This window comes from Callithrix jacchus, chromosome 3 (genome assembly GCF_049354715.1).
Source record: "Callithrix jacchus isolate 240 chromosome 3, calJac240_pri, whole genome shotgun sequence".
NCBI lineage: Eukaryota > Metazoa > Chordata > Mammalia > Primates > Cebidae > Callithrix > Callithrix jacchus.
The window spans coordinates 98450027-98474440 of NC_133504.1; the positions used below are offsets into that span (position 1 = coordinate 98450027).

The 24414-nt window shown below is 35.5% G+C and overlaps 1 protein-coding gene across 4 annotated transcripts in view; it reads right to left on the reverse strand.

Moving 5' to 3' along the window:
* METAP1 (methionyl aminopeptidase 1) overlaps positions 1-24414 on the reverse strand; it is a 50984-nt gene that overhangs the window by 17404 nt on the left and 9166 nt on the right. For all 4 annotated transcript variants that reach the window (XR_008480148.2, XM_002745570.7, XM_035293273.3 and 1 more), the window contains exons 2-8: positions 18105-18156; positions 12168-12280; positions 10563-10623; positions 5713-5804; positions 4476-4559; positions 1927-2065; positions 56-187 (exon numbers count right to left, since the gene is read on the reverse strand). Coding sequence is in view for 3 of the 4 variants with exons in the window: in XM_002745570.7 (XP_002745616.1) it covers positions 56-187; positions 1927-2065; positions 4476-4559; positions 5713-5804; positions 10563-10623; positions 12168-12280; positions 18105-18156 (673 nt within the window). In the remaining variant the exon portion in view is untranslated. The remainder of the gene's footprint in view (positions 1-55; positions 188-1926; positions 2066-4475; positions 4560-5712; positions 5805-10562; positions 10624-12167; positions 12281-18104; positions 18157-24414) is intronic.

Genomic DNA, 24414 nt, shown 5'->3' on the forward strand with positions numbered 1-24414 from the left:
TTCCTGGCCCATCGACACACAGGACTGCCAATAGGTGCCCAACACTGAGGCTGACCTGCGTCGATGGCTTGCATCAGGCACTCATACGTGGTCTGAACAAGTTTCCGTGCTCCATCATCCACATCTCCAACAAAAAATGTCTCATTCAGGTCCCCATGATAACCATTGCGATAAAGAGTGATGTCCACTGCAAGAGAATGTGCAAATATAAAGACCATACTTATTTTCATTTCAAAATTCAAGTGTTTGTCCAACATGACAGCATCTAGCAGTTTAATGAAAAAGATAACTTCCATATTCTCAAGTTAAACACCAATGGATAGTTGTCACCCAACAGAAGCTCCCTGAGTGTGATGTAACTGAATTCACTGTGCAGAGCAGGAATACGGCCCATGGAACATGAAACAGGGAGTTTTTATACTCTTATAGAAAAATGTATGTGGGATACAATCATGCAAGATAAATTACCAGAGTAACATTAAATTGAAGATTTTGCTACATTATAACGTTAAATACAAAATACCATTTTCATTTATCTTCTACAAATTCCTTACTCCTGCTAAAGAAAAATAGAAATTTATACTGTTCTACACCTGTTTTTTAAAAACTCATTTGCTTTTCACTTATTTGTGAGTATTCATCCTTCTCTTTGTCCCCATGTTTAAGAATACAGATTACTATTATACCATTATAATCTATCTAGGGAGCACAATGAGTATTTTTAAACCGTATATTTCAATCAACCTGTAACATCACAATACAGATATTTTGGTTCTAGCACAGCACATACATTCCTGAAAAACCTTATACATTCTGCGTATAATAAAAATAACAGGGTTTATATAAAAAATAGGGTTGGTCTCAAAACCTATGGAACTTCATGAACAGACAGCCTAACTGAAGCAGTAGCAATTCTAATAAAAATAGTGTCACAGTTAAATTTTAGCTATCATTCACAGCTAGCATCACAATCAATTATCTGCAGCCTCTAACACTTGGGCTCATGCTTCCTCATTTGATACGTAGGTCCTTTAAGTTATCTTATTAACAAAGAGTCTAATTTCGTCAATATTAAAATACCATCTACGCTTGATGTGGTGGCTCATGCCTAGAATCCCCTGACTTTGGGAGACCAAAGTGGGCAGATTTCTTGAGTTCAGGAGTTTGAGACCAGCCTGGGAAACATGGAAAAACCCCATCTCTACAAAAAATACAAAAAATGAGCTGGGCATGGTAGCAAAAGTCTCAGCTACCTCTGTGGTGGGAGGATCACCTAAGCAAGGGAAGTCGAGGCAGCAGTGAGACATGATGGTGCCACTGTACTCCAGTCTGGGTGACAGTGAGACCCTGTCTCCAAAAAAATAAAATACAAAATAAAAACAAATATCATATAGGAAAGTCTTCGTTAATGTCTTTTAAGCTACTTCCTCTACTCTCTACACTTGTAGCTTCCCAAGGTAGATTAACATAGGGGGTCTTTAAAGCTACTTTCACTCAAGTAAGGCACTTCTCCAAGATTTTCAGCTCTTAGGTCTTCATATATTACTAACAGTTTTCCTTTATCTGTAACAAAGCCTGCCCTGGTCTCTTCAAAACCATTATTGAACTTCTAGTGGAAAATGACTAGACTCCACAACACGTCCACATTTCACTGACATCTTTGACCTACCTACCAATCACATATGAGATAAGCATTAAAGAAATATACACTGCATCAATCACATCACACCAGAAGTATCTTAAAAGCAACATGCACAAAACCATAAGAAAGCTTTCCGTAGATTTAAGAGTTAGAGTGATACTGAATTTTAAAAAGGAAAAAGTCTAAGTTCAGGTAGCAAGTCAAGAAAACGTAAGTCACCATCAGATTCCCCAAGCTTTAATGTTTCTTTGCCCACAGTAATGAAAGTAATGTATTTTTCTTACCATTAACAATGTCACCTTCTTGTAAGGGCCGTCTGTCTGGTATTCCATGGCAAATGACTTCATTCACTGAGGTACAACAAGACTTTGGGAAATTATAATAATTCAAGGGAGAAGGGTAGCAATTTCTTCCAATACATGCCTATAATAAACACATAAAGAATAATTTGGAATATATGAAAGAAAGAAATCTGTATGAAATGAATCAGATTTTAAAATTTGAAAAATGTGAAAAAAGTTGTACACATGCCACTATAAAGACCTTAATATTTTAATTTAGTAACAATAGTGGATATTATCTTAAAACAATAAACAACAGGGTTTGTGCCAGTCAGATACACATAAACAAACCAGTTTACTGGTAACTGCACAAAGGAAAAGCAAAATTACATGTAAGTATTCCTGATCCAAATATCTGAAATCCTCCACAATCTGAAACTTTGAACACCAACAGGACACTCAAAGGAAAGCCCATTGGAGCATTCAGAATTTCAAATTCTGGAATTAGGGATGCTTAATCAGTTATGTATAATACAAATACACCAAAATAAAAAAAAAAAATCCAAAATCCAAAACACTTCTTGTCCAAAGCATTTCAGATAAGGGATACTCAACCTGTATTACAAATATATATAAATATTACCACATACGAAGATTTTACTTTAGAATTACTCTAGAATTAACTAGTCCTTATGAAAAATATGTTAAAGTAAAAATATAATATTTAAAGTCAATATTAACAAGCATTTTTGATGTAATTATAATTCTTATGTTGAAACAAACCTATATCCCTATGCCCCAAAAATAACTACTAGTATAATTAAGAAATGGTGGTCAGGCGCATTGGCTCACACCTGTAATCCCAGAACTTTCGGAGGCAGAGGTGGGAGGATCACAAGGTCAGGAGTTCGAGACCAACCTGACCAACATGGAGAAACCCCCGTCTCTACTAAAAACACAAAAATTAGCCGGGTATGGTGGTGTGCGCCTGTAATCCCAGCTACTCCAGAGGCTGAGGAAGTTGGGGTGAGCCGAGACAGCACCACTGCACTCGAGACTAGGTGACAGAGACTCCTTCTCAAAGAAAAAAAAAAAAGAAAAAAGAAATGGTCAAGTACTTCCAGACATTTTAATAACCACATTCAGTGGAACAACAAAAGACCTTTTAGAGAAAAACATGGTCTGCTTTTTCATAACAAGTCATAATTTATTGTATGCTTTTACACAGGGGTAATCACACCATATGTAATTTCTGTGTCCATCCCACTCCAGAGTCTTCAGGCTAATATTTTTAATGGTTACACAATATATCATTTGTAGAATATGTAGAATATACCATGATTTTACTAGCAATTCCACTCTTACTGGAAATCTAAATTATTATGAAGTTTTCTCAACTAGAAAAAAAAAACCTTACAACCAATAACTACCTTTGTAGCTTTTCCCCCATTTAGGAATATACTTTTCTATTTCTTATAGCATTATATAGTTTAGAGTATATAGAATTAGACTTTCTAGATTGAAAATGCCAATTCCATCACTTACAAGTTGTGTAACCACGGACAATTTAATTAACCTCTCTACTCCTCAGTTTCCTTACCCATAAAATGGAGATTACAATATTATCTAGCCTCAAGAGGTTGTTGGTGAGATTAGAGTTAATGTAAAAGAAGCACTTGCACACCTGGCTCACAGAACATACTCAAAATGCTATTACTGCATACTATACATCTTATACTAACATATGAAACAATACCCAAAAGTCAGGATTAATAAGATTCTGAATAAAAAATTTATAAACATTTTCATAGCTCAATACACATTGTCAAATACTTTCAAAAGGGTTGTTCCAATTTACAATATCATCACCAAGCAGAGGAGAGAACCAGTTTCATCATTCCACAAATCAATGGATATAAATATCTTTAAAATACTTAGGAATTTACTAGGTCTTTATAATTTGCATTCATTTACAAGAACACATTTGATCTGTTTTCCATATGTTATATTAATTACTTATCACTCATCTTTTTTTATTTATTCGTATAATGTGTGCACTCATCTACTATTAAGGTCTCTCTTTGATGAACAATCTTTATTTTTTTTTAAAAATCCCCATACTTACTACAGATATTTATCCGGACTGTTCGTTGCCTTGAAACTATAGATTTAAAAGGAAACATTTAACTAATCTAGCATCAGAAGTTTTATTCTTTTTTTATTTCAGAATATTTGCTGTCTGTAGTAGCAGGATTTATTTAAAGCAGATAAAAATCAATCATTTTATAAAAAGCCCAACTGAAATGCTTATTACAAATATCTTGTCTCAAAAACAAGATTTTTCAACCTTGCCTCCGACCTTAATATCATAGATTCTTAAAGATGGGAAAACTGTTCATGAATGTTTTCCATATTTGAAAGCAAAAATTTGCTTTCAAATGAGCTTACCCAAGTTACTTTAGACAGTCAGAACTGAAGTCTACTTAATGTTTAAGTTCAAAGCATCTAGTAACATAACAAAATTTCTCAAAGTAAAAAAGTAAAATTCTTACTAAGTGTACAGCGTGATCTATTTCTTCAGTAGTTACACCTGGTTTAATCATGCCAGCAGCAATATCCAAAACTTCTCTAGCAAGCTGTAAAAAAGGAACACTTAATACATTAAAAAAGACATAGAAATAGAGAGCTATACCCTTTCTACTGTTTGACTGTGGAAGATTGGTAAAAATGAATCTCCCCTTGAATATTACAATTTCATAGAAAATATATAAATATATAATATGTAAATGTATAAAAACAGACATAAATTTTATAAAAAAATTGGGCTAATGAGCAAGTAGCAGTAAACTTGGCTGATTTCTTTGTAAAAATATACATCCTAGGTAATCTAAACAATCATCAATTGATGGAGCTACTAGTCTTTTCTCATTTCTATAATGGGGATAAGTGGAGGAAAAGAAAAGAACAGATCCTGAATAGAATAGATTTTGTAGATCCTGTTTCTCCAAAAAAATAAAAAATAAAAAGAAGGTAATCAGGTGTAGCGGCACATGCCTGTGATCCCAGCTACTCAGGAGGCTGAGGTGGAAGGGTAGCTTGAGCCCAGGAGTTTGGGATTACAGTGAGCTATGATCTTTATGATTTATACTTGTGCCACTGTACTCTAGCCTGAGTGAGAACAAGATCCTGTCTCAAAAAAAAAAAAAAAAAAGATGAATTAATTCCTCAAAGAATCACAGCAAGTAAATCATAGGAATAGAAAGTTCTCCAGAATATCAAACAAAATTACAATCAAATCACTTTTAAAGCACTGAATAAAAACCTTAAGAATCATATGTAAATGAATAGCATGAATATATTATATTTTTCTTCAGAATATGTTTTTTCACCGGGTAAGTACCAACCACTATTACCACTGATAATAGGTATTTCACAAAAAGGTCTTCAGTGTAACTCTCTGAGCCTTAAACTTACTCCTATGTTATGACTTGTGAAAATAAAATGACAAAATGTTTTTAAATATCATTAAAAGCCTGGTTCTTTTAAAAAAGAATATAGAAAGTAAAGAACTGTCATCTAAATATAGATTATCCACCATATTAATTTTGAAATAAGCTTTGAAGAAGAAAACAACTGTTGACTAAAACTATATACTAACAATAGTTTAATGAAGAGTGTGGTTAGTCAGTCTAATATAACATTTGCTATGTTTATAAATCAGCAAATCCCTGACTCCATATCATGTACTGCTTAACATTTCTTACTCCATGGGGAAAAAATAACTCTTACCCTACATACAAGTCGCATCCCTTCTATATCTTCAGATGAGAGTAATTTAATCTGAGAAGTACCTTTGAGAGCCTGTTCAGATTCAGACATTCCTGGAAAGAAAAATGGGTAAGTAAAACCAGAATGAATGCAAAGATGTAGTATTTATTAGCATAATTATATACCTCTCGCATAAAAATAGTAGTCTCACTGTTTCACACAACAGTAACTCATAATTTCGGATGGTCTAGATAAGATTTAAAAAAAAACATTTTCAACATCAAAAGGAAACTTGCAGGCCAGGTGAGGTGGCTCACACCTATAATCCCAGCACTTTGGGAGGCCGAAACGGGTGGATCACCTGAGGTCATGGGATCAAGATCACCCCGGCTAACATGGTGAAACCCCATCTCTACTAAAAATACAAAAAATTACCCAGGGATTGTGGCACATGCCCATAGTCCCAGCTACTTGGGAGGCTGAGGCAGGAGAATCGCTTGAACCTGGGAGGCAGAGGCTACAGTGAGCTGAGATCATGCCACCGCACTCCAGCCTGGGCAACAGAATAACCATCGCAAAAAATAAAAAAAAAATAGGCCGAGTGTAGTGGCTCACACCTGTAATCCTAGCACTTTGGAAGGCCAAGGAGAGCGGATCACAAGGTCAGGAGTTTGAGACCAGCCTGATCAACATGGTGAAACCCTGTCTCTGTGAAAAATACAAAAAATTAGCCGGGTGTGGTGGCACGCACCTGTAGCCCCAATTACTTGGGAGGCTGCGGCAGCAGAATCGCTTGAACCTGGGAGGTGGAGTTGCAGTGAGCCTAGCTGGTGCCACTCCACTACAGCCTGGGCAACAGAGGGAGACCCGTCTCAAAAAAAAAAAAAAAATTTAATTAAAAGTAATTTAATTTTTTTTTGAAAAAGGAAACTTGCTAAACCAATTGAAGAAAAATTCTACAGGACAAATTTTCAGACCTGTTAGAAATCAGCCAGTATTTATGCAGTACTTATATGCCAGGCAGTGTGATAATCAAGTTCAGTCCATGATACACATTTGAAAAGTACCATACAATTTACAGATTACTTTCATAATCATCTCATGAAGCAACTATATATCAATAGCTAATAAATTACACTATTTTCTGAAACAGGAACCAAAGTAAGTGTTTTATAAACCACAGTTTGTGACCTTTTATTGGGCCACAATTAATATTTTTTAAAGTAAATAAATGGGATAGAAAATATTAGACCAGCATAACAAAGTATAATACTCGTATTATATGGAGTGAGAATAAGTACTGCCATGAAATCTGTTAATTTATATACACATACCCATACAAAGATCATGTTATAAAAGCCATTTCTAATGACAAAGTTTTTAAAATATTGCCCCAAAAATCTTCACTAATAAAATATGTTAGGAGGCCGAGGCGGGTGGATCACGAAGTCAAGAGATCGAGACCATCCTGGTCAACATGGTGAAACCCTGTCTCTACTAAAAATACAAAAAAAGTTAGCTGGGCATGGTGGTGCGTGCCTGTAATCCCAGCTACTCAGGAGGCTGAGGCAGGAAAATTGCCTGAATCCAGGAGGCGGAGGTTGTGGTAAGCTGAGATCGTGCCATTGCACTCCAGCCTGGGTAACAAGAGTAAAATTCCGTCTCAAAGAAAAAAAAAATGTGTTAGCTTAAAGTTTTAAATACATGAAAAGCAATGAAGCCAGGAAGGTAATTATCTCAAAATCTAACACAAATATTGTCATCAACTAATCTTATTTACAAGTACTAATGGGAAAAGAAACATAATACATCAGGATGCAAGTGAGATTCATACCAGAAGGCAGGGATAGTTCAATACTGGCAAATCTATTAATCCAATTCACCATTCATAAATTAAGAAAAAGGTAAATAATCATCTAGAAGGAAAGTAATTCTGATAATATGGCCAACTACCACATTGACATGATAAATATAAATCTCAAACTGAAAACCAACATCACAGAATGCCCACTATCAGCAATATTACTTAACGCTGTCCTGGCAATACTAGCAGATGCAATTAAACAAGAGAAAGAAATAAGACATGTAAAATTAGAAAGGAAAGAACAAAATTCTTATCAATTTCAGATATGATTACATATCTATAGAAGAATTACCTGGTGAATTATCTGATAAATGACCAGAAATATGAATTCAGCAAGTTGGCATATTGTAAGGTAAATACATCTAAATCAGTAACTTTCCCACATACAAATAATGAACTAAAAAATACAGAAGATATTGTGTACAAAAAGAACTAAAAAAATAAAGTACCCAGGAATAAATTTAACAATGAAAGCCCTACATGAAGAAAATCTAAAAAAGCCACTGAAAGACATAAAAGGAGTCAAATAAAATTTTAAAAACATACCCTGTTCCTGGACAGGAAGACTCTATATTGTAAAGATGTCAATTCTTCCAAAATTAATCTATAAATTTAATACTATCCCAATAAAAAATGTCAACAGGATAATTTTGGAAACCAGACAAGCTGATGCTAAATTTCACATGAAAAACAAACATGCAATAATAGGCAGGAAAATTCTGAAAAAGAGGAAAGGCAGGGGCAACAAGGCCTACCAAATATTAAACATTACATAGCTATGATAATTGAGAATTTGGCAGTGGTACATGATTAGACAAATGGATTAATGAAAGAGAACAGAATCCAGAAATAGACCCAAAGACATGTGAGAACGTAATACAATAATATAGGTTACATTTCAAATCACTAAGGAAAAGTTGATTTTTTAAAAATAACTGGTGATGTAATAACCAGGTATTCTTCTGGGAAAATAAAATTAAGTTGCATCCCTATTTAACTCCTAAAACTAAGTAAGTTTCAGATATAGAATGATTTTTATCATACATAAAAAAGAGAAAAACCATAAAAATGCAAGAAGAAAACACAGGAATATATTTTTATAACTTCTGAACCAAAAGGGTCTTTTTAGGTCATAAAGCCATACACACTGTAAAACACTAATAAATTTTACTGTGTTAGGATACTCAGTCTGTAATAAATGTAATGACAAAATATAAATGGTCAATTGGGAAAAAACAGTTTTAAAAACATATATCAAAAGATTCTTTTCCCTTATATACAAACATTTATAAATCAATATGGAAAAAACTAGTAACCTAACAGGAAAAAGGCTAAGGATATAAATAACATTTCAAAAGAGAAGAAAATATAAATGAATTAATATATGAAAAGATGCTCAACCTTACTCATAATTTTTAAATGCAGATTAAAATAATAGCAAAATAACATTTTTCGTCTTTCAGATTAGAAGAGATCATAAAACTTGGTAACATACTATACTGGGAAAAATATAGCAGAAAAGAGACTCCCGTGTATTTTTAATGGAAGTAACAACTGGCAAAAAGTATCTGCAACTTGTATTATCTTTCAAAATAAAAAATGTGTATCTCTATCCTTTGATCCACCTATTTTAGACCATCAACCTACAGAAATACTCTGACACATGGACAAAGATATGAGTAGTTACTGCAGTCAAATTGCAATAAGCAAAAACCTGTAAATGATCTAAACATTCATTAATAGGAGCCTGTCTTAAGAAATATGATACACATCCACATAACAGAATACTTCATTCACTAAAAAGGAGGTAGCTTTATATGAAATATTTCTAAGACCATATTAAGCAAATACAGCAAGGTGAAAAGGTATAGATAGTTTTTGGCATTTGTATACAGACGGCAGGGACGGGGTCCTAATGTGTTTAAACATATAGAATAGTTCTGAAAAGTTCTGCCCATAAAGGTTAATAGTTGTTACATCTAAGGAACAGAATTTACTTTCACTACATAACGTTTTATTGTTAGAATTTACCTTACATATGTTTGCTTTTCTTAAATACAAGCTAATACTACATTTAAGAATATTAAATAGAAAAATTATACATACTCAACAGTGTTCTATAATTCAGACTATCTTTCCATTCAATTTTTCTGAAATAGTAGAGTTTAACTAAAATTTTTAAATGATATTCATAAGAATTTATGTAATACAGTTCCCCACTTCTTAGAGAACAAAGCAAAGACAGCTTAGCTTGCTAAATTAAACCACACAAAACTGCTGATAGTTGACCCTTTTTGACATGCAAAATCAGTAATTTCACAAAGCCTAAATTAATTATATGTACAGGCCCTAAGGTCAGAGATTGTTCCACTGATCTGTGTTGCAAATTACCTATCTTCACTGGGTGTCTCAGTATCATTATCTATAAAAATGGAGAAGACAACAGAACCTACCTCAGCAGTGTTGAAAGTGTTAAATGGAGTAACACGTGCAAAGAACTTAGCACAGTGCCTGACACGTAGTTAAGCAAAAATAAATACCAGTTATTATAAGAGAACCATCATCATCATTCTCATCATTACTAACACTATCACCAACATTACTACTTCTGTTAATGTTAGTCCAAAGTCTTTAGTTATGCATTCGCTCAGGCCTCTACCATGTTTTTACCTAAATAGATATTATTTAATTTAGTTAGGAGGAAATATTAAAATTAAAACTGTTTTTTAGTAAGTCTAGAAGTTGTTATTATAACATAAAATACAGTATTATTTTAAATATAGTCTTAAACAGCTACATAAACAGTGTTTTCAGAAGGGGGTAGATTTCTAATGGGGGCAAGAACCTTTAATTCTCTTCAACATTTTAAAGCTGCTTGAAAACACATTGTTTACATTTCTTAGAAAAATAGCACTGAAAAATTTCTACAAGAAAAGCATTCCTTCCCTTTGCAGTAGTCATCAAGCCCACAAATTGAAAAATTAAGAATCAACATAGCAGAGCTTACCTAAGGGATGATCAGCATAATCTGGTCTTTGAATATAACTTGGCACTGGCCTTGTTGGCATCTAAAAGCATCAAAGAAGTTAGTTAAAACTGATTTACCAACAAAAAATAAATAAAACTGGGAAGAAAAAGTCCATTTAAAAGTTTTAAATGATACCTTAAATATTATAACAGATATCTATTTCATTAAGATTACACTTTACTTTTTCTAGTGTTAATGCCACCTCTTTCTCAGTATTTTAGAAAGAGGGAAAGTGCCCAAGGTCATCAAAGATTTAAGATTAGATAGAGACTAATAATAAGACACCCACATTATTCCAAACAAACAGGCAAGCTAACAACAATAAACAATAAAATAATGTCTCAAAGTAAATATGCCAACATGTTCCTAGTCATTATCTCTGGAAGGCAGAATTAAGGAGATTTTGTTATGTTTTTCCTATGTTTCCAATTTTTAAATATTAAAGATGTATTCCTTTTCTAAAAAGAAAATCATCAGTAAAGAGAATTTAAATATTTAAGGGTGACAAATAGACTTCAACTTGAATTAATTCTTATATTAAAACACTGAGTCCTATCTGCCAAGAACAGAAAGAGAGAAATATATCATAATAAAGTAATTTTAGAGAAGTGTAATACAGTCAGCCCTCCATGTCTCTGGGCTCCGCATCTGTTGATGCACAATCCATGATATGGAAGGTTGACTTTAAGGGACGTGAGCATCAGTGGATTTTGGTAACTGTGTGGGGAGTGAGGAGGATGTCCTAGAACCAATTGTCCAAGGAAGGACTATACGCACCAACAGCAACAAAATATCTATTCTACCTTACCCCACACTTCTTTTTATTTTATTTATTTATTTAGAGGTGGAGTTTTGCTCTTGTTGCCTGGGCTGGAGTACAATGGCATGATCTCGGCTCACTGCAACCTCCGCCTCCCAGGTTCAAGTGATTCTCCGGCCTCAGACTCCTGAGTAGCTCGAATTACAGGCATGTGCCACCATGCCCAGCTAATTTTGTATTTTTACAAAATTTGTATTTAGCTCTTGAGCTCTTATGGTGCATCATTTGGGAGCTGGTAGTTTGGCAATAATGGTAAAAGTGGAAAAAAAAATTAGATGAAAGAACTAAAACTTTTTAATTTAAAAAGAAGTACGTAAAAACAATAAAAATTAAAAAAAAAAAAAAAAGAAAAAAGAAGTGTGGGCCAGGAGCAGTGGCTCATGTGTGTAATCCCAGAACTTTGGGAGGCTGAGGCAAATGGATCACCTGAGGTTAGGAGTTTGAGACCAGCCTGACCAACATGGAGAACCCCATCTCTAGTTGGGATTACAGGTGCGCCCCACCACTCCTGGCTAATTTTTTTGTGTATTTTTATTACAGATGGGATTTTCGTTCTTTCATCTAAATTTTTTTTCTACTTCTTCCATGACTGCCAAACTACCAGCTCCCAAATGATGCACCATAAGAGCTGAAGAGCTAAAATCCAAGTTCCTTTGTAAAATCAATCCTGATTATATGATTCACTATTGGAAAATAAATTACAAGTATCATTTTTGGAAAATAGAAAATTGGAATGTTAAGTTTTTATTACCTTATTTACTCACCAGTGGATAATGTGGTCTGAGTTTACCAGTATATCGATAACCTGCCCATGGGTCAGTATTAATATCCCCTTCTACAGTCCACGAAGACACTTCTCGCTTTGCCTTTTCATCTTCTGGGAGACGGAGGAATAGATGTGAGGCAGGAGAAGGAGGGAAAGGAATGTTTCAGTGGTCAAGCTAGTGAACAGCAGCATACTTTGAATATCACCTGTTTAAAACCAAGCCAACAAGCCCAGGCACAAAAATCCACCAAACCTCTGCCCAAACCTAAATCACCAAAGCTACTGCTTTACTGCTATATTCAAAACCCTCATTAATACCTTTTCGAAGAGCTAAGGGTTTGGAAGAAAAAAAACTCCACGTAAACATAATTCTAAGTTTTTACGCAACATCGAACAGAAATAGCATAGACAGCTTTTCAAACGCATTCTTGCCACACCAATTTACAGAAGCCCATTTTAAAATATGCAACATAAGCCCTCATAAAACATACCCAACTGAGTGGGATCAGATGTTACAAATGAATTATGTTCTTACTAAAAGAACAGATCCTAAGTAATCCCAAAGCAAATTTTAAATCAAAAATAATTCTTTCTCAGCCAGGTGCAGTGGCTCACGCCTGTTAATTCCAGCACTTTGGTAGGCTGAGGCAGGCGGATTGCCTGAGGTCAGGAGTTTGAGACCAGTCTGACCAACATGGTCAAACCCCATCTCTACTAAAAATACAAAAAAAAAAAAAAATTAGCCAGGCATGGCGGCACACACCTGTAATTCCAGCTACTCGGGAGGCTGGCGCAGGGGTATTGCTTGAAACAGGGAGGCAGAGGTTGCAGTGAGCGAATATCGTGCTACTAAACTTCAGCCTGAGCAACAGAGTGAGACACTGTCTTAAAAAAAATTATTTCTCACGAAGCTGATCAATGGCTTTCAAGTCAATATTTCAAATTGCTTTGAAAACTTTATGACCATCATTTGCCTCTTTTCAGAAAGTGGTAAAGGAAAGAGGCAGGAAAATGGCAAACACGAAGGGAAGGAACAATCGGTTCAAAGTTACTAAAAATTCAGCAGAAAAATTAAGAATCATGTCCATATACACAATCGTGTAGTTATTAATCTACGTGTACTGACTGAAATGTACACAAGAATCCCACTCACACAGAAGATCCTCTCTGGTGCCCGGAATGTCAACACACTGGCTGCCTCTTATCTACATAGTAAAATGAAACTATCATTAAGACTTTAAATAGCAGGAATACATGTCCCTCGTAGACCAAGTATTGGCCTAAACATCTCCCAGTGCACTCAGACCTTTTCCCGATTATTGTCATCCCACCATAGGTTTTAAAAGTCAAACTTCAAACTGATTTTAGAAGTGTCTGGAAAAAAAAACAACACCCCTCTTAAACAATCTATTTAAAATATAAAATGAAGGAAAGTAGACGGAATCATAAAATGTTAAAGCTGGAAGATCTTAAAGACAATCTGGTGTCATTTCTTTATTGTACACATGAGGAAACAGAGACTATGTGGTTCCCATGAGCAGAGTGACATAAGGATGTTAGCCCCTGTCCAGCACTCTTAGATAAAAAGCATGTGACCAACTTTGTAAAGGCCCTTAAGGTACAAATGACAAGAATGCAAAAATATAGAAAATCCATTCACTTCACTTTGGAAGATAATATTTAAAGGAAGAGAAAGATTCTACCATGCTAACTGAATTTTAAAATAGCTTTCTCACTTCTGGAATTCAAGAAAGCCACTGTGAAAGTTAACATCAATAGGAAAATATTCTCATCACAAGACAAAAACAAACTTCATTCATTGCCACTTGGGTCAAACATGACAGAAAACAGTTCAAAATGGGGGCCAACTGAGCCTGCTTCAGTTATAAATTGCCTCAAGTGATTCTGTCTGACACATGAACCTCAAGAATAACTTTCTCCCAAAACCTAGAAGAGAACAGCAATCAAGACGCAGGCTTTTTGCACTAACATATTCCTGGGGAAGGAAAAGGGAGAAGATGAGGGCGTAAAAATCTTTTGAAGCTTTCTGTTGATCTGGACTTTACCCTCCCACAGTCTATATTCAAAAGAGAATTTAGGTCCAGGTGCAGCAGCTCACACCTGTAATCCCAGCCGTTTTGGGAGGCCAAAGCAGGTGGACTGCTTGAGCTCATGTGTTCAAGACCAGGTTGGACAACATGAAAAAATCCTGTCTCCACAAAAAATACACAAATTATCTGGGCATGGTGGCTCACGCTTGTAGTCCAAGCTACTTGGAAAGCTGTGGTGAGGTAGGAGGACTGCTCAAGTCTAGGAGGTCAAGGCTGCAGTCAGTCATGACTGCACCACTGCACTCTGGCCTGGGCAACAGAGCAACAACCTGTCACCAAAAAAAAGAAACAATTTGAAGCAAACAAATAATATGACCCAAAAGCTACCAAGACAACTAAAGTTGAATATGGCAAGTTCTTCTCTAATCTCTAGGTGTAATTTACTTAATGAAAATTCACGCTTGAAAAGAAAATGTGTTTACATTTTAGGATCAGTTTGATCTGAGCCTTAAGTGTTAACCACAAAACAGACACCTAATAAATCTGAATTGAGCTGATGATGGTAGCAAAAGTACATAATAACTAGTCTTTTTGAAAAGACTGCCCAAGAATAGGAAAGCATAAATAAATACTTGTAAGCTGTCTTCCAAACATCACAATGCAACAGTCCCAGGTAAAATGCAGGTAGTGTCAATAAGTACCTGATAAATACAAGGTCTGGCCCAAAGTTCAGCACAGTCAGGCTTTATTCTTTAAATTAAAGTTTTATGCAGGCTGCTTCCTCCAGTCAGCTGACCCAAAATAACTACACATGTCTAAGCTTTGCATGGGACAGGATTTTCTGATGAAAATTCTGACTCAAGTCTTCCATAGATAATAGTTTTTGAGTACTTAGTATGCATGGAACACACGCTAAGTAATTCACATGGATTTGCTTATTTAATCCTCACATAAACCTATGATTCCAGCATTTTGGAATTAAGACTTAGAGTAACTCACAGTCACAAAGTTTGGGGGAGCCAGTTTAATACATTACATAAAACTTCCTCTCCGTAATCCAAAAATCAGGCACAATAATGCAAATGGGTAGGGGAGTAGAAGAAAAAGTATTACTGAGAGTTCTTTTATTAAATGTGGTTTTTATACCTTAATTTTGGCTATTCAAGATACTTGTCAAATTCTTCAACCTTTTACTTCAGAAAATGAGAAACAAACTGAATATGTCAGTGATATATTAAAAGATGTACAATAATACACTCGAGATGTGAAATGCTACAACTTCTACAGATCATACTAAAAAAGTAAATGCTGCTTAAGGTACACTGTGACAGAAGACCCAAGAATCAGCACTATGTCATTTTAAGTAAGGACTTTACCATCTTGAATGGTCTTCTTTACTATGACAAGTAAAAAAACAAATTCTGAACATTTCCTAAGGCCTGCATAAAAAATTAAGCTTCTTTGCTTATACCCATTACTGGAAATAGAAAAAAAAAAAAAAAGAGAGAGAAGAAAAAAAAATTAAGCTTCTATGATTAAGCAAACTCCAGATCTAGGTGATTCACTGGTAAATTCTATCAAACATTTAAAGAACAAATAATACCAATTCTCCATAGTCTCTTCCAGAAAATACAAAAGTGGGAAACATATCCCATTTTATTTCATGACGCCAGAATATCTCAAATACCAAAAGCAGTCAACTATATTAAAAGCAAATTATAGATCAATATCCCACATGAATATTAATCAGAGATCAGCAGACACTACAATTAAAAAAAAAAAACCTAATATCCTAATATATCATCTTCATGACAAGAACTGCTTGCTATGTGTTATCTCACTATCATTTCTTGAAATGAAGTGTTAACTTAAAGATGCACTGGTTCCTTCCTGGCACAACATTCTTTTTCCCCATTGCTTTTCCTGAGATTCTTCTTGGCTCTGAAGATCACCGTTCCCTACACCATTTCCTCCTCTAGAACTGTCACTCACAACAGTGTCCTTGTAATCAGTTTATTAGGGTATGAAAGATATGGAGGTGGCCAACTGAGAATGATTTCTATCCACCACAGCCAAAGAGATTAAGAACAGCAGGCTCATCACTAAAAAAAGTTATCCCAAAAGAACCAAGAAAACACCAGCTACAAGATGGCACCACACTAAACACTGGAGGTATAAGTAAAATGCAAACAGCCTAAATTCAATGTTGTAATAATTACCTTCTTTTTACATAGGGAACACCTGCTGTTTATTCCTTTGTAATTTAAGTCAAAGGGAAATAGCCCCGCCCTTAGATATCCAGTACTGAAGAAACAGGCACAATATCAATGAATTAGTAAATGTGAGGTAGAGGCCCATTTTAAGCTTTTTAATAACATACTGTTTAAACCTCAACCCTTACCAATGCTTTAACTTTCTGGGTATAAAATGCTAATGACTGGCTCAAAGAGCTCTGCAAAATACCTTACACATTAGAAATACAGGATGTAATGCATGAATGAATAAAGTTAAATGAGATTATTTAAACCCATGTCTACACTTTGACAGAGGTAACAAATAAAAATCAACAAATCAACAAGTCCTGCCTTTCATGCTTCGATAAACTTACACTAAGTCACATCGTTTTTCCTCATCTCTAACCACATTTCTCCCACAACAGCCTAGCATGTCCATTAACTACAGATGTCACCTTATACAACCACAGAAAATATATATTTTTAAAATTTGTATTTCCCTGTTCCTTCAAATGGTGGTTAGGCTGACTTCAATTAGATTTGTTTTGGTAAAAACAAACTACACTCAAACTTCATTAAATAAGCTAACTCCTAAGAAAAATACACAAGTAGATGAATATAAGACACCAAGATCAGGTATGTAGAAACAGAGCCCTTACACCAAGAACTGTATGCTGTCCACCAAGGTTTGATCCATCCTGGCAACCATGACAGATGGTCTTAGACCAGGCACTCTAATGACACAAATTTACAGGATAAATTCGCAGGAGCAAAAAAGGCTATGTGAATCTCAGCTACATCAGTGTGGCTGACAGCAATAGCTAAGAAGAAGCTAACAGTTTTACTTTGTGGTGTCACACAAAAAACTTCAAAATAGAAAATTAAACATTAGACTACAGGTAGTAACATTAAAACACCAAAAGCAAAGTAATAAGAGTTCTGAGTAGAAAAATCAATACAAATTGAAACTAAAAGAAGGCAAAGGGGCCGGACACGGTGGCTCATGCCTGTAATCCCAGCACTTTGGGAGGCTGAGGCGAGTGGATCACCTGAGATCAGGAGTTTGAGACCAGCCTGGCCAACATGATGAAACCCCATCTCTACTAAAAAATACAAAGAAGTTAGCCGGACATAGTGGTGTGCGCCTGTAATCCCAGCTACTCAGGAGGCTGAGGCTGGAGAATCTCTTGAACCTAAGAGGCAGAGGTAGCCATGAGCTGAGAATGTGCCACTGTACTCCAGTCTGGGTGGCTAAGTGAGACTCCATCTCAAAAAAAAAAAAAAAAAAGAACACAGCAAAAGGGATCTGATTAAATGAAGCCAAATCACTCACATGACCCCTGACTACAATATACAAACACTTTTAGCAAAGACAAGAGAGTGTCAAAAGATTAGAGCATTATCAGGTATGGCTCAAGCAAGATTCATCTATACTAACAATTATCTCATGTTTTCATGTTAAATATGTAATGCAAGATTAAGATAGTATTCAGACAAATTTTATTTACATGATTACATAGCACAAAGAATTTAAAATATGTCATAATTCTAGTTTTCAGGATTATGCTTTCAGAACTGAAAGAATTCTTGTTTTCTGGCACAAATTTCACTTCTAAGACAAACGGTATAAAAATATGTGATTGTACTTACTTGCTTTCTTATGTAGTAACTTGTGAGTAGCCCAACTTCCTTTAAAACATTCCTAGAAGAACAAAAAAGGAAATTAGTGTCAGGTCTTCCTTAATGAGAAACATTTTAAGAAATATTGTAAATAAGCAATAGTTATTGTAAACTATTTGCAAAAACCAAGACCTGTAACTTTGCAAATTAAATATTTGGGAAAAGCTTAACACCTGCTCAATATTTACTTCAAAAAGCAACCTAAACTTTACTTCAAATAAGCAAGAAATATTAGGCTAAATGTTATATAGTAGTTAAAGTTATATTTCAATTTCTATGTCAACAAATTATTCTGAAGTATTTCAAAAGAACCATTAGACAATTAACCAATCATACATTGGAAAAAATTGGAAGAAAATGTTTGCAGATTCTTATTTATAGTAACTAGATTCCCAATCAGTCATATACACACATCAACTATGTAGTTGCTATGTGACACAGCCCCGAGGCCATAAGCTGTGTCGGGGAAGGGACTATATCAAAGTTTACCATTACTGCCCAGAGCCAGGCAGAAGGCCTGGCACATGCTAGAGTTTCAGTAAATGCTTCACTGAATGATCAGACTGATTAATAACTAGAAAGATTTTTCATTTAGGAAAAAATGTTCATGTAATATATTTCAGACAATAGTAAGAAGTGACGAACTGGGAAAATGAATCTAAGTAATTAACTGAATTCAAGTAAGGAACTCAAGTAATAAATGAAAAGAATAATCCAACCAGACATAGAATTTATTTATGTTTTGAGGCTGATGGCCTCTCCTTCAAAGAGGAGACTTAAAATTACTCAAATAAATTACTTAAAATGCTAAGAAAATTCACAAAGTCCCACAAATGTTTTATCTTTGTAAACATAAAACTAGTAAGACATGGACACAAAAAAAGCTAAGAAAAAAACACAGAAAAAACATCCCTAGGATGATGTAGTGATCAAATCATATTACACTAAAGCTGCTTTCTGTAAAGGTTTGCCCAAGGGGCTCTGAAGGATGAGTTTCTCCATCCTGTGCTAGAATCTTCACTACTTTCTCTTTACTCTTCCTGTAGCCTCCACAGCCTGCAACAGTTAAGTAAAGAAAATCCAGGTCAAGCCTATCTCTACAACCTACAACCTAAACAGATTTCAAATACATAAAAAGGTATCTACAACATTAAAGATTTTTCAGTTTTGAAGCTAAAACTGAACTCAGTCTTTTGGGGAGGATGAGAATTTTGGTAAGCAGAATAATGGCCCCTCAAAGATGCCCATGTCCTATTCCTCAGAACCTGAGAAATGTGTAACTATGTTAGGTTATATGACAAAGGGGGTTTGACCTCTTGTTAATTTCACTTCAAATTAAATCAGAATCTCTGGGAATTTGCTATGTAGGTAATTCTTATTTCCAGTCCTGTGAATCACTGAAGAGTGAAAAAGTCAGTTAAGAGAAGGTGCTCTCATTTCACTTCCAGAACAAGTCATTTCCTACTGAAACCACCACTGCAAAATTGTAACTGAAACAGTGAAAGAGATCTTACCTAACCAACTCCATCTTGCTTCTAACCTCCAAGCTGTGTCCTTGTTCATTCTTGGGCACAGGCCAAACTAACTTTAGGAGAAACTTATAGTTTAAAAAAGGGTTCCCCAAACCCCAGGCTACGAACTGCTACTGGTTGGTGCCCTGTTAGGAACCAGGCTGCATAACAGGAGGTGAACAGCAGACAGGCTGGCATTACTGTATTACCAGGTGGAGCCTGAGCTCCACCTCCTGTCAGATCAGCAGTGGCATTAGATTGTCAGTAGTGCACAAACTCTATTGTGACCTGCACATGCAAGGATCCAGGTTGCACACTCCTTATGAGAATCTAACTAATGCCTGAAGACCTGAGGCGGAAGAGTTTCCTCCTGAAACCATGTCCCACCACCCCAAAGTCCATGGAAAAATTGTTTTCCACAAAACTGGTCCCTGGTGCCAAATAGGTTGGGTACCACTTAAAACAAAGAAATAACAGCTCTTTCCCAAACCAAACCCTTCTTGCCTGGAGACCAGGCTGCCTTTGCAGGACTAAGAAATTGCCAAAAGATTAGAAATTATGTTTCAGGAGTCATGCAGCTGGAGGCTACAAGGTTCTGACCCTCCCCAAATATCCCCTGGGGATAACAACACTCTGGGTACAGAGTGAAAGGCAACCTTTGGAATGGGAGGAAAGATTTGTAAATAACATATCTGGTAATGCGCTGATATCCAGATCATATTTTAAAACTCCTATAACATCAAAAACCAAATTTACACAATTTTAAAAATGGGCAAAGGACTTAAATAGACATTTCTCCAAGGATGATATATACTAGCCAAAGAGCACAGGAAAGGTGCTCAACATCACTAATCACCAGAAAAACACAAATCAAAACCTCTATGAAGTATCAGCTCATATTCATTAGTATGACTTATGAAAAACGCAAAACAAAAAATAACAAATGTTGGTGGGGATGTGGAGAAATCAGAACCCTTGTACGATGTGTTGGAAGTGTAAAACAATCCAACCACTACAGAAAACAGAGAATTAACAGTTAATCCTCACAACACCACCAAGAGGTAGGTACTATTATTATAGATATCTCATTTTACAAATAAGAAAACTAAGGCACAGATTAACATGTCCAAAAAACACAGAGGTAATTAATGACAAGTCCAGGTTTTGAATGCAGGGCCTCTTAAGACAGCATCCATGCTCTTAACCTCTATATATTCATATATAAAAGACTGGTAAGGTAAGAAACCAAACAGTTACAATCCCTTTAGGATGCTAGAATTATGATAGTTTTCACTTAACACACTCTGTTTTAAATTTCTATAAAGATCATGTATTGCTTTCTATAAAAAAATATTTAAAAGGAAATACTTATATTTTGGAAAACAATATTCAACTGAACAGCAAGACCTCTATCCCTTCTAACGATCATTCATTTCCTTATATTTCTGTACTTAGACTCTTCCTTAAAGTAAAACTAATCTACTTGCTACTACATATATGCCTCAGCTTGCTCCTACTTCCATAAATACATTATTTCCCTGCAGAGAATGTCCTCTCCTTCACCTTAAAATACACCTTTTTATTTACCTACTCATCTATTTGATTTTCACACCTATTTCATTTATCAAAATTCAGTTCTTAACTCCTTCATGAGGCCTTTCGGAGCTTGTCTTTACCTATACCATTGTTCATACTGTGCTGCTTTTAAAAACTGTCCTTTAGCTGTTTTATCTGTGTCCTCCACATCAGCATGTTCCTTGAAGATGTCACTACACCTTTCTTCCAAAGGCAAGGACACTACCGGAGGAAGCATACCTAGCACTCAGATCTAGATTTCTAAAAAACATTCCTACCAGAAACCAGGGCTGCTTAGAAACAAGACTGACTGCAGATCCTGAGCAGGGAAAGTTTAAGAGAATGTGTTTTATCATATGCCAGAGAGCTAGGAAGCAGAGAGTAATGGAGGAGACTGAAAGGGATATAGAAGCCACTTTAAAGGTGGCAACACTAATCAAATTTGAGACAATTTGAATATGAAAAAGAAAACAGTCTAAAGGTCCTAACTGAAAACAACAAACATTTGCAACTACTGGAAGTGCCCAGTACACAACCATTATCTATCTTCTTGGTAGGAATGGCAGAACATAGTTCATTCACCAGTTGATAAGGGAAAACTCTTCCTTACAGGGAAAAAAATCAGCTATTAAATGACAGAATTTGGGAGAAAATCACCATTTGCAACCCCCACTGAAATTATCAGGTAAGGATCATTGCGATGCTAAAACCAGTTGGAGAAAGATTGCTGAGAAAATGCATACTCTCTAAATGCCAGAGTATCATCCCACAGATTATATGCCAATTGTGAGCTTAAAAAAAAAGTACCTGTGCAATGGTGATCTGCTAGGAATAGAACCACTAGCCCCTCTGTGCCTCCTAATGTGATGAAATATGAGGTAGGCAACATCACCTGTGAGTCTTGTCAACAGTGTTTCACAGCCAGGTGCAGTGGCTTACACCTGTAATCCCAGTACTTTGGGAGGCTGAGGCAGGCAGATCACTGGAGCCCAGGAGTTAAGACAGCAGCCCAAGCAACACAGGGAGATCTCCATCTCTACAAAAAGTACAAAAATTAGCCAGGCATGGTGGCATGCCTGTGGTCCCAGCTACTCGGGAGGCTGAGATGGGAGGAACATCTGAGCCTGGGAGGTTGGGGCTGCAGTGAGCCACAACTGCACCACTGTACTCCAGCCTGGACAAAAGAATGAAACCTTTTCTCAAAAAAGGGTTTCACAAAAGTCTAATAAAGCAGTTGGGCTTGATTTCTGGCTTACAGAAATTACAAGGGACAAAAGAACAACTTACAGATACTTTGAGGAAATAATCAGATCATCAAAAATGTGTAACATTCTACAAGACAACTGACTAGTCTCTTCAAAAGTTAGTATCATGAAAATAAGATGAGGACTGTTCTCAGTTAAGAGACATGGCAGCCAAATGCTGTATGTGAGCTTTAATAGGTTCCTGATTCTAAAACCAAAAAGCAAAACACACAAAAAAGCTTTTAGGAATGGCATTTGGGAGATAATTGAGAAATTTAAGTAAGATTGGCCTATCAGATGAAATTAGAGAATTCCTGTTAGTTTTCTTAGGTGTGATAATGGAATTATAGTTAAGAATGCCCTCATCATTAGAAAATGCCTGCTGAATATTTAATAGATGCAGTGTTGTGTTTCCTGTGTCTTATTTCTAAAATGTTTCAACAAATACACTTATATACACACCCAATACACATAAAATCACATATAAATAAAATAAATACAGCAAAATGTTAACTTAGGTGATGAGTATACTGCAATTATACTGTATTCCTCTTTAAACCTTTCTATTTGTTTGAAATTTTTCCGCCTGTAGTCCCAGCTACTCGGGAGGCTGAGGCAGGAGAATTGCTTGAACCCAGAAGGCGGAGGTTGCGGTGAGCCGAGATCATGCCACTGCACTCCAGCCTGGGTAACAACGGCGAAACTCCATCTCAAAAAAAAAAAAAAAAAGAAATGTTTCACAATAAAAAGGGAAACTCAATAAAATTATAAAACATTCAAGGAAAAATGGCTCCTTGTCTGTAACTTTCACTAGCACTTCCTTGTCATTTATCTTTTATCCAGTACTTCCTGTCTATACAAGAATGATGTAAGCCCTTTAAAGACAGTTAAGCCCTTTAAAATTTTTGCAAGTTTACTGATGTAAATAGCCCAATGAACACTGCTGTTCATGAGTAATACACAACTCTGGACTGACAAAAATAAAAGGTCTGTTAATACCAAATCCTAGCTAGCATATGAAACAACATAAACTCTCTGTAAGTACAACCACTTCTGTTTTTTGTTTAATGCTGCAGTCTTGAGATTTCAATGCAGTCATCCAAGTAGTGTATATTGTACTAAATATGTAGTTTCTTATCCCTCACTTCCAGCCTACCCTCCGTCTACTCTGAATGTCTTTGAGTACCCACAGCTTAGCTCCTACTTATAAGTGAGACCACATGGTACTTGCTTTTCCATTCCTGAGTTACTTCACTTATAATAATAGCCTCTGATTCCTTCCAAGTTGCTGCAAAAGACATTATTTCATTCTTTTTTTTAATGGCTGGGTAGTATTCCATGATGAATATATATCACATTTTCTTTATCTAGTCATCAGCTGACACTTAGATTGGTTCCATATCTTTGCAATTGTGAACTGTGCTGCGATAAACACGTGTAGAGATGTCTTTGTTATATAATGACTTCTCTTCCTTTGGGTATTCAGTGGTTTCTACAGTGATTGTACTAATTTACATTCACAACAGCAGTTAAGCATTCCCTTTTCATCACTCCATGCCAACATCTATTTTTTTTTTTTTTACTTTTTAGTAATGACTATTCTGGCTGGAGCAAGGTGGTATCTCATTATGGTTTTAATTTGCATTTCCCTGATGATTAGTGATATTAAGCATATTTCATATGTTTTTTGGCCATATCTTCTTTTGAGAAAATTCTATTCAGGTAATTTGCCCACTTTTTGATGAGATTATTTGATTTTTGTTTGTTTGTTTGTTTTGCTGATTTGTTTGAGTTCCTTGTATTCTGGGTATTAGTCTTTTGTCAGATGCATAGTTTGCAAATATTTTCTCCATTCTGTAGGTTGTCTGTTTACTCTGATGATGATGATGATTTTTTTTTGCTGTGCAGAAGCTTTTTAATTATGTCCCATTTGTTTATTTTAAAGTACAA